General features: G+C 45.9%; 1 protein-coding gene across 1 annotated transcript in view; it reads left to right on the forward strand.

Annotated features, from left to right (window-relative positions):
• Positions 1-14,973, forward strand: part of POLA1 (DNA polymerase alpha 1, catalytic subunit) — a 2,011,520-nt gene that overhangs the window by 580,755 nt on the left and 1,415,792 nt on the right. The window contains exon 25 of the mRNA XM_085622423.1: positions 9,567-9,713. Within this exon, the coding sequence (XP_085478549.1) occupies positions 9,567-9,713 (147 nt within the window). The remainder of the gene's footprint in view (positions 1-9,566; positions 9,714-14,973) is intronic.

Raw genomic sequence — 14,973 nt, forward strand, 5'->3', positions numbered from 1 at the left:
TGCCTCGACAGCCATGTCATGAGACTGCTTCTTTGGCCGTTCTGTTCTCCAGGATTTTCTGGTGTGATCTTGGTTCGCAGACCCACCTCCGGGGTTGGTATTGCTGGGGTACCTTACCCCCCTTCAGTCCTGTAGTCTCCGTGTATTCCGTGGCTATGCGCCCTTCCGCCGAGTCTGCCAGGTATTATTTTGAGTTTAGAAGTTGTTGGTTACTTTAGCTCCGGTATAAAACTAGCATTTTAGTTGAGAATCAGGCTGTTATGGGTATTATTGCTGTTTTCTGCTCCTAGCTTTCCACACACACTCCAGGCTCTCCCGCGACATGCGTCTAGCCGGCCGCCATGTTTTTCCCCTATGCCCGCAATCAAAAAAGCTTACCTGGGTTTTATAGAGCCATGCTTCAAAATGACTTCACCACCACAATGCAACTATCGGCAGATGCTCAATTTTCTTTTTTTCACATTGTCCCTTTACAAGACACACCTAGGGTCCCACAGGGCACCGATGAGAGGGAAGGGTTACTTCCTCCTCACCATGCTAATGATGCACTGTACTTGGACTTACAAAATACCAAGCCCTAGAGAACTTCCCTGAACTAGAGCTCGACATTCCACGTGGGCCACCAACAAAATAAAGTGACTTGTTTGCCTCCGAGGTCTGGATGGTAGTTATAGTGGAAGATCTGCAATTGCCCTCCATTGAATAAAATAAAGTTGTAACGGAAAATATCCAACCAGGGACAACATCTTAGCCATTGTTACTATTTAATGATGCCTTCACTGATACTTTGATGGCTACATTGTCCATGCCTTCAAGCCAGGCAGTAGCACGGTGGTATAGACCTGTGCCTGATTATCAGGACCTTCTGGCTACATTGACTAGCAAGATCAATCCCAATTCCCTCCCACCCAACCCTCCAGATAGAGAATCCAAAAGAATCTACTCATTTGGTAAAATGTTTTCTTCTAAAAGTCTGGCCTTTTTGTTCATAAAAGTGGTCTATTTACTGAGCAGGTATACAGATGCATTCTGGGGCTTTGCTTGTGAGATCTTGCCTTCAGTACCAGAGCACCTCCAAGCTTCTTTGGCTCAGATAATACTTGTTTGAACGGATGCAGCAAAGTATGCAATCCGTTCACACTTGGATATTACTGATCACATTGGTAGGACTATGAATACCTGTGTTGTGCTTAGGTGGCATGTATGGATGAGGGCAGCTGGATTTTTTGGGCAACATAAAGATGTCCTTAATGGATATGCCCTTTGATGGGTCCAAACTCTTTAGGGAAAAGCGTACTTGGTGCTAGAAAGTGTTAGCCAGGCCACCGCATGTTTGGGGTTGAACCCAAGAAAATAAATTCCTCATCAATTCCGAAAACTTACGGCTGTTCTAGATGGAGAGGCAACAGGCAGCGGCAGCCTTTCCCAACTGGTGGTACAGTGGACATTCCAGCTCAGTCCTTTTGTGGCCTCATACATGGCACTGGCAGACACCGCACAGGGCTTAAACTCCCCTAATTCCATCTCTTGCTGCAACATCTACATCATTTCTTTAGTTTATCCTCAGTAGCTCATACCAGGTCCATGAGGGGGCAGGATGCAACATTTCTTCCCCAACTGGAGATCCATTAGGTCAGACAAATGGGTCTTGCCTATCGTTCAGCCTCTCCATTTTCTTCACATGCCAAAGCGATTTTGGCAAAAGGTTTGACAATCCTGATGCAGGAGATGCAAGTTTTACTTTCAAAGGGTGTGTTTGAGGAAGTATAGGCTTGGACAGGGGCGGGCTGTTATATGCACTACTTCCTCGTCCCAAAAAACATAGGTGCCTCAGAGAGATTTAGAATCTTTACCTACTGAAGGCCTTCTTGCAGAAGGACATATTCAAAAAGCTCATGTTGGTGCAGATTCTGTCTGGTCTGGAAGCAGCGGACTGGATGGTGTCCTTGGGCTTGCACGACAGACAAGTTACTTACCTTTGGTAACGCCCCACCTGGTAGAACATGATCTAGCCGCAGATTCCTTACTTTTGAATTTTCCAGGCGTCAGACTGGATCTGAAAGATTTTTCTTCGTGCAATACCCTTGCATGCCGGTAGGTGGTATCTGTTGGCTCTGCGTGATGTAGTCAGTCTCTGCCAGAAATGAGATCCATGTCATCTATATTGACACCACCTCGGCGCCTGATGTCAGTTACTTTCCACACCAAGAGTGTGGGGCCATGAAGTGCACTGTCATTGGAGTGTTGCTCAACAACTAGGGCCCTGAAAGGGAAGAGCCCAGACCCTAACGACCTTTCTGCAATGTGGGGAGGCTGGGTGAGTCCGTAACGAATCTGCAGCTACATCATGTGTCCACCAGATAGGGTGTTACCGAAGGTAAGTAACTTGTCCATCTGATAGACTTCTAGTCGCAGATTCCATTCCTTAGAATAGATACTCAAGCAATACCATTCACAGAGGAGGGACTACAAACCAGTTTAGACCAGGAAGTCCTGCAGGACAGAGTTGCCGAAAAGGCAGTTCCTTACGCACTAGACTATCCAGGCAGTAGTGCTTGGTAAACATGTGCAGGGATGCCCAGGTTGCTGCCTGACCAATATCAAGGACTGGAACACTAAGTTGCAATGCAGTGATAGCCGATTTAGATCTGGTGAAATGAGCCCTTAAGCCTTCAGGAGGCTGCTTCTTGGCCATAGCGTAGCAAATTTTGATGCAGAGGACGACCCATCATGAGATAGTCCTATTCGGCAACGCACAACCTTTCTTTCATCCAACGTACCCCACAAAGAGTGTTGTCCACCCGGAACTAGTTTGTGGTGATCAAGGTAGAAAGTCTACCCTCTTTGGGTCCAGACGATGGAGTCGCTCCTCTTCTTTAGAAGGTGTTCGGAGGAGCGTAGAAAGTCTGCAAGATGACTGATTGCCCCACATGAAATGGCGTAACCACTTCAGGTAAGAAAGAGGCCACCTTATGAGGGAAGATTGTCAGGTAAGGAGGCTTGAATGACAGAGCCTGCAGTTTCTTCATCCTCCTGGTAGCAGTTAGCGCTACTTGAAACTGTTTTGATGGTAAGCAACCAGAGGTGGCAGTTGTGCAGGGGTTCGAAAAGAGCACACATCAGGAAGGTGGGATCCAAATTAAGGTCCCACTGAGGCATGAGTGGCAGGTAGAAACATGTGTATAAACCCCTTAACCCCTTCGCTGCTAGGCCTCGAACCCAGAGCCAATAACTGAGCAGCGTCTTGCAATGTTGTTTTATTATGTACTAAGTATATAGCAATTAATTTGGGAAAATATATACATCGAAAACCCGGTATGAAAGACACCTATATTTCTGGATTTGGAACAAAATATAGAGTTTAGAAACAGTAGATATTTGCACATTTCCAAAACTGTGAGTATCCGTACTAACATGAGAATTATAAGTCATTTTTCAAAATGACTTTTTTTTTACACATTTTCGATGCATTTCTGCCTTTCAAATTACAGTCAATAGGTAATAACAGTTGCTCTACAATGCTGTTACCCTAAGTCTCCTGATAAAAATGGTACCTCACTTGTGTGGGTTGGTCTAGTGCCCCTGACAGGAAACTGCTCAAAACGCAACGTTGACACATTTCATGTTTACAAAAAAAATGACCCTTTTTTGGCAAAATGTCTAGTTGTAGTTTCTGAACCCTAGCTCTGCGGGCACCTTGGGAAACCGAGGATACCTATAGATTTTTGAAAACTAGACTCCCAGGGGAATCCAGGATGGGGTGACTTGACTGGCTCTCACCAGGTTCTATTACCCAGAATTCCTTGCAAACCTAAATTCTTTTTTTAAAACACATTTTCCTCACATTTCTGTTGTGGAAAGTTATGGAATCTGCGTGGATCCACAAAATTCCCCCCACCCCGCGTTCCCCAAAGTCTTCCGAAAAAAATGGTACCTCACTTGTGTGGGTAGGCCTAGTGCCCGCGACAGGAAACTGCCCAAAACGCAACGTGGGCACAACACATTTTCACAGTGAAAACTGACCCTTTTTTTGCAAAGTGCCTAGCTGTAGAGTTTGAACCCTTGCTCTGCCGGCACCTAGGGAAAGCCAGCAAACCTATACATTTTTAGCTTTCGCCTAGCGTTGCAGCGCGCATGTGCTGCTCGCGTAACGAGATTTATTGGGGTAAAAGTATTTTGTGTAGAGGGACTTGTGTTACCGCTCATGCTTCCAATTGGCCAATGTTGATATTTGTTAACATTTCTGTTCTGATTGGTGTTCAGAGGGTTTTTGTTACCGCCCTATATTTTTTTGACCAGCCCTTGGGACAGCGAGTCTACGGCGTGTCTTGCTCACGCTGCCTGCACGCACCAGTCGGCTCTCTGATTAGTTGGCAAGTAGCAAATAAGCACTGTGATTGATGGACCTTGTCAACCAATCAGAGAGCCTACTGGCGCGCGCAGCCAGCGTGAGTAAGACACGCTGTAGACTCGCTGTCCCAAGGGCGTGTCGGAAAAAAAAATAGCCGTAACTGGAGAGGAGCAGTGGATGTATCTTGCAGCGCTGGGCTGCGACGTCAGGAAGAAGGAACCCCCGGCGTAGGGGTTCCTCAGTGTTCAGCAGAGGAGCGGGGGCCCACCCTGCATTGGCGCTGTGTTCGGAGCGCAACTGGTGCTCTTTCAATCGGGAGCCCACCCCGCAGTTTAAAGACCGCCGAGAGACGATCCCACGAAAAGAGGAAGTCAGGCCAAGTTACCTGACTTGAGGCCGTTGTAGGAGGCTGATGAGGCCTCCAACCACAGCGCGACCGACCGGAAGTGCATGGAGCCTGGAGCGGCATTCCCCGTGAGTTTGGGAGAGCCCCGTGGTGCTGATTGAGAGGAGCCCTGGTGAGGAGGGTGCTCCCTGAAGTCTAAACAGTGCCAGAAGCGGCACGTGAAGTGCGGCGTGGTGAGCTGGGCTTACGTACATCGAGAGAGCCCCGCGGTGACCTGAAAGGAGGAGGAGGAGGTGGCAGTGGCAACCCAATGTGAGGATAATGAGTCTGGTGAGGCAGCGGGGCTCCCATGAGGAGAGCCCCGCGAGAAGCTGTCTGCTGCGGAGGGGGCCCGAGGCACATTATCGGTGCCTGCCCCTGCCGCAGTTGCTGAGGAGGAAAGCAGCGACACCAGGAGAGAGAGAGAGCCTGGTGAGTGTTGCTCAGTGGTGAATTGGTGGTTGGGGGATGCGTCTGGGCACATTGTCTGTGTCAGCCCCCCCCCTGTAGTCGCCTGGAGGGCGGCGTGAGTGCCTTGCTGTGTTCCCAGCTGCCCTGCGTGACAGTGGGCAGCTGCAAAGTTTGTGCCAGAGCATCTTTTAGAAGTCCCGGAGTGGGACTTCGGGGCACTCCTTTGCAAGGCACAGTGGTGCCAGGCCCAATTCCAGCTGCACTGCCAGAGAGCGGGCAGCTGCATCACGGGGGCATTTTCTTTTGATGATGAAGGGGTGGGAAGCACCGCACACCCCAGCGCAATTGCACCCTTGCTTTTGCTGCATTGGCAGCCGGAGGGCTACTTGAGAAGCCCTAGCTTAGCGCCCTGACATTTCTGGACAGAGGCCATTTGAACAACACGAGATGGCCATTTGGCCTAGGGTCAGCGTCGGTACCTGTGTCGTAAGCTGGACTGGTAACTTAGTCATGTTAAAGTCTTATCAACTTGGGATGGTAGGGGTTCGCCTCCAGGTGTCTTAACGAATACAGTCTGTGGGCGAGTATTCACCACCGGGCACAATTGAAATATCTGAAGCTGAGGCTCAAGGCACCGCGGTTTCTCAAAGTCGGCTATAAGGTGTGAAGACTACATGCACATTCAATCCTTGGCCTCTTTGCAGAGCGATGCTCGTATATCTGCTAGTGTTAATTGTGTGACGGAGGTACACAGCTGTCAAAATCTAGAAGCAGCATAGGAAACGACAATGCAGTGGGGGAGTTGTTTACGTGGCGGCAGGGCTTTAAGTGGGCCAGGTCTCGGCGGTGCTGAGCACTCGCAGTAACTTTATCCTATTAGCATTACAAATACATTATATTTATTTTGCTTAACAAAACTCATTAACATTTACAAAGCCAATAGCTCGCACTCATATAAATGCAATTAATAGCTTTTCCATTTACAAAGTTTAACACTATTTGCATTTTACATTACAATCCATTTTAATACATTCTAACAAAACAAACAATGTCATTTACAAGGCCATTTACTCAAAACAATGTCACTGCGAGACCTATTGCATTGTAAATGCTTGTTTAAAGCTAGACATCCGGGCGATTCCAGGGAGGTATGGCTTGCATGGATCCCCCTACATTTTCTTACCCAAAATCCACTGCAAACCTCAAATTTAGCTGAAAACCCCCCACTTTTTTCCACACATTTTTGTGTGGGAAAGTTGTGGCATCACCGGGCTGACATAAATTTCTTACCACCCAGTGTTCCTCCAGGTCTCCCGATAAAAATGGTGCCTCACTCGTGCGGGAGGCCCAAGTACCCGCCACAGGCAAGGCCCCAAAATGTATTGAGGCGAGGGGGGAAATTGGGGGCTATTGCCCTGATATGCCCCCAAGAGGGGCAAAAAGACTGGCTATTTTGTTCGGGTGGTTGGGGACATTGGGATGCCCATTCTGGGCAGCGCCCACCCCTACATATGAAAAAAGCTAGCATAATCGCTGCTGCCTTGTGGGCGGATCAGAGGCTACTGCCCCTATCTGCCTCCTGGGTGAGGGCAGAAAGACTGGCATTTTTTTGTGGGAGTCGGGCATTGGCATGCCCATTCTGGGCATCCACTGCCCCGAACTTTGGAAAAATACAAATCCCTGGTGCCTAGTGGGCCTTCTGTTCCTCCCCACCCCCTCCGGTGGGGGGGGGGGGACAGATAAGGGGCTATTGCCCCCATCTGCCTCATGGGGAGGGCAGGAAGTCCTATTCTTACTTTGGGGGGGAAGGGTGGGGGCTTTGGCTTGCCCATTCTGGGCAGTCCCCACACCGGCGCATAAAAAAAATCCCTGGCGTCTAGGGTGGTTTCTAGATTGGGGGCTACTGCCCTAATCTGCCCCCCGGGGTGGTCAGAAAGGCTGTAGATTTTTTTTGTTTTGGGTTGGGGTATTTGCATACCTATTCTGGGAAGCCCCCCAGCCCTACGTATATTAAAAAAAAAAAAATCCCTGGGGCCAAGTGGGCTTTCTGCCCCCCCCCCCCCCCGGTGGCAGATCAGGGGTTATTGCCCCCGTCTGCCTCCTGGGGGGGGGGGGGGGGCAGAAAGTCTTATTCTTACTTTGGTGGGTAGGGTGGGGGCTTTGGCATGCCCATTTTGGGCAGCCCCCGCCCCTGGTGCATAAAAAAAAATCCCTGGCGTCTAGGGTACTTTCTGCCCCCATCTGCACCCGGGGGGGGGGGGCAGAAAGACTGTTATTGTGCATGGGGGGTTTGTGAGCTTTGGTGTGCCCATATTGGGCTGCCCCCACCCCTAATTTACACAAAATTAATCCCTGGTTTCTAGTGGGCTTTCTACCCCCCGGGGGTCAGAATTTGCCCACCAGGGGGGCAGAATGACTGGATTTAGCCCCAATAATATCGGGGGGGGGTAAAGGCCCTTGCCCAAGGGGCCGCTACCCCCTCCCTGGTATCTAGTGGGTGGATCCCTGCTTGGGGATTGCCCCCCTGGGACGATCCACATGCAGGGATCCACTAGGGGTACAATTGGAAAGGAGAGAGATTCTCTCCTTTCCAACGATACCTCTCGCAAGTGTTTCGGTGCTCGGGGGGGCTGAGATAGCCTCACGAGCACTAAAACTGAAACGAAGTTTCAGTTTCGTTTTAAATCTAATGACGACAGCGCACCATGCGTGCGATCGTCATTGGATTGAAAACGAGTGAGGAGCCTCTGGAGGTTGGGGGAAGCTCTTCCCCCCCCCCCACACCTCCTGAGGCCCAAAAAAATTGAAATCCCTCTGCTGTTTGCAGCAGAGTGATTTCATGCCCCTGTCCTCATGACGGAATGGTTGTCATGAGCACAGGAGCACTGGTGCACATGACGGAACCATTCAGTCATGAGCACCGAAAGGGTTAAGTAATCTATTTACAATAGGGGATTTAAATGAAGAGGGTTGGGCAGAAAGGTACCATTTGAGAGTGCCCAGAGCCGTGCCCTCTACATAAATAAATTAAAACATTTTTAAAACCAGTTATTGCAAAATGCAATGACAATTAATCTATGTAAAACAAAACGAATCCATAGTGATGTGAAACAAAATGTTATAAATTATTAAGTAAAATGAATGTTGGAAAGTAGGATCTGCTTCTTATGGTTACCTCCACTTTTTTCTTTTTGCACCTAATGTTTTGACTAGTCTGGCTGGGATCATGCTCTTCAGGACCCCAGCCTATCTGCTTTCTCCCTTAAATTGACATGTATGTACTTTGGTACAACTCCAGATTGGATACTGGGGTACCCTTATCAGTCCCTAGCATATGGTACACATGTACCCAGGGCATAGGTACCCCTGAGGCCTCCCATGGGCTGAAGCATGTATTATGCCTCCCATGAGAGGCCATGCAAAATGGAACCTTAGGTCTGCTACTGCAGCCTGTGTAAGCTGGAGCTTGCACCACTTACGAGAGATAGGTTCACTATATCTATATATATCACTACACTTAAAACTTTATAAGTCACCCCAATAGCAGGCCTTAACAATCCTGAAGGCAGGGTGCTGGGTTTTACGTGTGAGGGTGCTCCTGCATGAGCAGGGCTTCTCTGCAGTCTTTGGAGACCATTCTGCCGGGTGGTACGTGATACTATCGGACATATAGGTAGAGGTGCATTATAACCTTGCGCTAAATGCTGTCTCAAACGACTGCAGGGAAGTATGTCGTGTTTGGTGCCACACCTCTGCACTCTAATTCACAAATGGCACTTGTATATTTATTTTAACATTGCCACTTCAGTAGATAGCTTTGTGGATTTCCTTTGCACCTCTGCCAAACTAGACACTTGAACCAAATGCTAAAACTAAATCTGTATTAGACTGTTGTATATAGTGCATTTTCATTTTAGTTAAGAATCCATTTTTCTTTATATTCTGTGACTCACTATTTAAAATATTGACTATTATGCGAGTCTTAAGATAATTAAAAAAAATTCTAGTTGGAAGTAATTGGTTACCCCCATGAAGCAATGTTTCCTACTGATACAAATCTTGCATGATGGGAAACCTACTTTCACTTCCCATCTATGAACACACTATGGTAGAATTTTCTCACCCTCCTGAAATTAGAAAGAATCTTGTTTTGCGGTTTACGACTTGTGTGGCTCCATACATACCTGAAGCAGCCTCATTTGTAGTTGGGGTAAAAACACATGGCTTTTCTGGTTATCTATGTTTTGCACCTGCTCCAGATTGTGCATCAAGAGTATCCTTCAGAAATAGTAGTGAAGTGAATAGCCTTTAGTTTAGAAATGCTGGTTTGAATTTAAAACGAGCTATAGGAATATATGCAGTAGTGATTGCTTTCTTCTGTTTTATAATAGAACTAAAATTTTTTATATTGCTTGCTAGGCGGAAGAGGATGACATTCCTGAATTGCCAGATCCAGACTTGGAGCTGGGAATTTTGCCCCGTGAAATTAGGAAGCTGGTGGAGAGGCGTCGCCAAGTAAAGCAACTCATGAAGCAGCCAGACTTGAATCCAGACCTATATATGCAGGTGCGTACTGGTAAAGCTGTAGTAATCATACCACCAAATGAAGGAAGAAAGGAGTCATTGGGTCCCCAGCATACATGGTTTATTCTTTCTGCTGCACCAGGCTCCGTAAACGAGTCTCACGGAACTGGCTCTGTGCTCGCAGATCGGGGTTTATATAAACAAACATTGACCATGTGAATGAATCCTACACAGATATAAGATAAAAGAGTAAGTATTTGTGCACAGAAAGGAAAAACAGCTGTGTGGGTATGTTACATTAAATCATCAAACACTTTTGCTTGCTTTCTATTCTCTGGGAACTTTCCAATTCCCCTTTGTTCCCAACCTTGAATACAACCTATCTTATCTGGGAACAGTTTGCTCCCAGCCTTGAAAAGAAAGACAACCGTGCACAAACAATTTACTTATTTATCATACATCGAAGAGAAATGCATTTCACCCCCTTTCCCAGTCTACCCTAGGCAGTCTTTAGGTTCTGTTTGTGTCTAATATAATGCTCATATAATGCATATACGTATTGGCTTTCTCAGCCTCCCCCCAAACTCCTTGCATGCCTTTCAGGCATTTATACCTGTAACCTGTATCTGCATTAATATCATGACCTCTTCGGGGTTGGGAGAATCATCCGGAATAAACCTCTTATTACAAAAAAGTGTCATAAGAGATGTCATAGCGGGAGTGCGCTATTCAAATTTTGTCAACGCTTTACATTCCTTATGATACACTTGAACAGCACATGTATTCCAATATAAATACCGATAAACCACAGAATTGTATTCGACACCCAAAGCAAATGTCTAGTTTCCGTAAGATGTGTCCAAGTTTTAGTATTACTATTCTCCTTGTACATTCTGTCACGAAGGTCAGAAAGATGACCAATGACATCTGTCCTAAAATTATTTTTATCCAGTATGTATGTACAGCATTGGTCCCCAATAAGAAGGCACACCCCTCCCATCTCAGCTAATATTTAATCCATGGTAGTCTATTTTGTAAAGTCACCAAACATATTAATTGTTAACATGCAAAAGATCCCACAGCCGACTATTGTTGTGCACATCAATATAAAAGTCCCATAAGTGTTAAACTCCTGTGCCAGATGTCTCCGAGACCTGCTGCGGATAGGACTCACTGGGAAGCCCAAGAACAAACTTTTGAAGAGAAATGGAGGCGGCACCAGGAAAGAAGTCACGAGTCCATATACGTAAACTTATTCAAAAATAATCCTTTTTATTCTTCTTCATATAAAATTTGGGAACACATAGGACAACAGCCAACGCGTTTCGTTCCTTTTAATGGAACTTCATCAGGGCATAGTGAAGTATCAATTTCAATAAAGTTTCACTAGTAATATCCAGAAGAAAGGTCATCCAATAATAACCAAGGAAAGATGAGTCTAGTATAATGTATCAGTACTACATTCAATATGTCTTATTGTTATGATCTCTGGGGAGAAAACAGCCCAAACCAACAAGCTCTCCCTTCTTGAATTTTGAGACCTCCAGATACAGTATCAGTATGGATTCCTCTATGGTGAAAGAAGTTTTAGAATGACCAACTCCTTGATCACATTAATATTTAGACGCAAAGGGGGTAAACGGAAGGAACTCGCAGCCTCCATTTCTCTTCAAACATATTAATTGTACCTTCTCTGATAGAAAGGTTAATTCTGCAGTCGTAGTTTGCCAAAGCTTCTAATCCCAATGCACCCATATCAATATATAGTGGGCATTATTAAAGGGGCTAAAAAGGAGTATAATGCTAACAAACATTTTCTCCAACCGTTTTACCTTTTGGTTCACAATATTCACCCTCATTGCATTTATGCCTAGTATTGTAGATGTTGATGCTAGGCAAAATCGTGAGGAGGGATGCCACAATGGTCACAAAACATCCCAACCATCGAGGAGGCCTATAGAGATAAGTTACTTTCACAAACCCAGTACTGTCCTAAAATGGCCCTAGAACCAGTATGCAGCTATTAACAGTAATGTTCACAAATTTGATTTGATTTTTGAATTTGTAAAGCGCATCAGTTACCCGAGGGCATCAAAGCGCTGTAGACTACCATTCAAAAGGAGATTCTCTGAGAGAGAATGATACAGGAGAAGGCTGCATGCAAAATAGCCAGGTCTATAAAGCCTTTCTAAAGGGCAGGTGCTGGGTGATGGCCTTCATGTTTTTTGGAAAGGGATTCCAGAGCTTACTGGTGGCAGTCAAGACTGCTCTATCACCCTATCTCTTCCTAGTTGTTCTGGGTATGTGGAGATGTAGGTTGGAAGATGAGCACAGGGATCTGCCAGGGGAGTACCAACTAAATAAGGATTTTAGTCTTGTTGGGTAGGGGAGATAGAGAGCCTTATGGACCATACAAAGAGATTTGAAACTGGTGGGCTTGTTAATTGTGAACCCTTGGCCAAGACCCTTGGCTGCTGAGTCTCTTTTGGGAATGTCCAGAACCAGTCTCGCAGGGGCATTCTGCCCCAGTTGGATGTTATACTGCACATTCTTGTTTGAGTCTAGGTAGAGTGAATTGCAGTAATCCAGTCTGGACATTACCAGGGCGAGGGCATGCTGCTTGCGTGCGGGGTGCAGAATAAGTAGGAAGATTTTCTTCAACATCCTTAGGATCCAGGTGCATGTGGAGACAGTGCGCTTTGTTTGGGTGTTAAAATTGAGGTCGAGGTCCATCAGAACTCCAAGGTTCTTAGCCTTGTTTCCTGGAGTAGGACACATTCCTAAAGAATGAGATCAACAGCTGCTATTCCAGCTAGTTGCCCCTGGACCAAAGACCATCACCTCCGTCTTATCCCCATTTAGTTTTGTAGGAATTACCAGACATCCATTCTGCCACATTAGTCATACAGCATTGAACGTTTTCAGCTAACAAGCCTGTGCTCTTAGGAATTGATAACATGATCTTTGTGTCGTCAGTGTATGACACTACCTCCATTCTGCAGGAGTGAATGATGTTTGCTAGGGGTGCCACATAAAGATTAAATAGTGTGGGGCTTAAGGAGGAGCCCTGTGAAACTCTGCAGGGTAAGGAGAAGGCTTCAGAGTAGAAGCGCTGAAGCTTCAACTTTTGAGATCGTTCCCCTAGAAAAGGGGACAGGAGGGCTAAGGCTTGATGTGAGATGCCCAGCCCTTGGAGCCAGTCTAGCAGCAGAGTGGGAGAGATGGTATCGAACGCTGCAGACAGATCCAGGAGTTTGAGCAGCAGTCCCTGTCCTTCATCCACTCTGCATCTAATACTGTCCGTGGCTGAGATTAATGATGTTTCTGTCCCATGATGTTCTCTGAAGCCAAACTGGGAGTCATTGAACCAGTGTTGTTCAGCGGTGTCCATGAGCTGAATATTAAGATGCATTTCCAGAACTTCTACAGGTACGGGAAGCAGCGAAATCGGGCGATAGTTTTTACAGTACGTGGTGTCAAGATTAGTTTCTTTTTTTTTTTTTTTTTAGCAGGGTCCTGATAATAGCCTGCTTCCAGCTCTGTGGGTATGATCCGGATAAGATCACATTATTTTATAACTCAGAGTGGGGAAGCTATATCCCTGCCGGCCATATGAAGAACTGTAGGGGGGGCAGGCTTTGGATGGTGAGCCTGCATAGGTTTTCAAGAGGTATTGCTTGACCAGCTTAGGAGAGAGAGTGGAGGAGATGGAGAGACCCTTGATCTCTTGGCTGGTGTCTGATACTGTGTCTTGTAGTGCTCGGGGGGAACCACAAGATGTGGAGGGAACGGCTGGAGTAGGGGAAGTTGGGCCAAAGCCTGTGTAGATGTCCATAATCTTGGGAGTAGAAGAAGGTGGCTAGCTGATTGCAGAACACCTGCGTGCTCTCTGGTTCCGCCCTGGAGTGTGAGGCCGAGAGCAGTTGTACTAGCTTAAAAAGCTCTTTTGTGGAGGCAGCATTTTCAATTTTCTGGGAGCAGTACTTGGACTTTTCTTCTAATATTCGTTGATGGGGATTTTATATCAGATTCTATCTAGATTGTCTTGATTTTTCCTCCATGCTCGCTCGATGCGGCGGCATGTTTGTTTAAGCATCCTGAGTCTGTCATTATACCAGGGTGCAGATGGAGAGATCCTTTTATACGCAGTTGTCTTCAGAGGTGACAATATGTCTGCAGTAGTTTATAGCCAAGTGGTAAAGGCATTAAATAAAACTAGAAATTTGTGAAGAGCAGCCATGTTGGAAGATGCCTCTTTTGGACATGGTTAGCCCCAACTTTTTGCCTGGAAAATGCTTTGGTTTTGACTGGAAGTGCACAGGGTCCCTGGCAACCAGATCCCTTGTTAAACTGCAGCGCAGTCGCGCTCAACTTCAAGCCACACAGTCATACAGACATGAACTGTAGCATCAAACCGCATAATTCCAAGCAAACCATCTTGATCCAAAGTAATCCATGTTAATTTAACAATAGTCTTTAAGATTGCAATGGAGGCAGTGTGATTCCAAACTTTAAATGCTGAATAAATGCCCACCCAGGCCTTTTATTACGGCACGGTAGAATCCACTTTTAATATTGGGTAACCATACGAGTGTTCACCCAATGCATTTTGGGCAAAACGCCCTTCGTCAAGGGTAGACTTAGTATGAGAACAAACAATTAGTACTCTTCCATGATTCATAGCATTTGATCATACATAAATGTGAGTGTTCTAAGAAACCATAAAATCCATAAAGTAAATACACGAAACTCATTTGAGAGCTCCCCACCACACAGTGACATCTGTGCGCCGTTTTAAATAAAAAATGACCAGAACTAAGAGAAATTGTTAATATAAAATATTTTAAAAAGTGACTTTTGTACACTATCCCATGCAAAACTGCTTGTATAGCAACCAAAATAGTGTCAGGAAAATACACTTACAATACAAAGTCCATGTCTTCAATATCTGAGCGCTGTTACCAGCATCATGACTCTTTCAACTGGCAACTACCACATATGTGCAAAGCAAACTGATTCTCGTTAAACCCACAATGTGCTTCTGGTGAAACCAATCCAATTGAGACATGACGTGAAATGCAAAATGAACATGTGACCGTCAGCTCGCTCCCAGAATAAACATACTGTGTTCAAGCCCATTGTGCCCACTGTGCTCACTAAACTAAAACTGTATTAATTTACACAAATATATGAATAAATGACAATGTTGAATAATCATGGATTACTTTGGATCAAGATGGTTTACTTGGAATTATGCTGCTTGATGCTACACTTCATGTCTTTATGGCTGTGCGGCTTGAAG

This window comes from Triturus cristatus, chromosome 8, assembly GCF_964204655.1.
Source record: "Triturus cristatus chromosome 8, aTriCri1.1, whole genome shotgun sequence".
NCBI classification, from domain to species: Eukaryota; Metazoa; Chordata; class Amphibia; order Caudata; family Salamandridae; genus Triturus; species Triturus cristatus.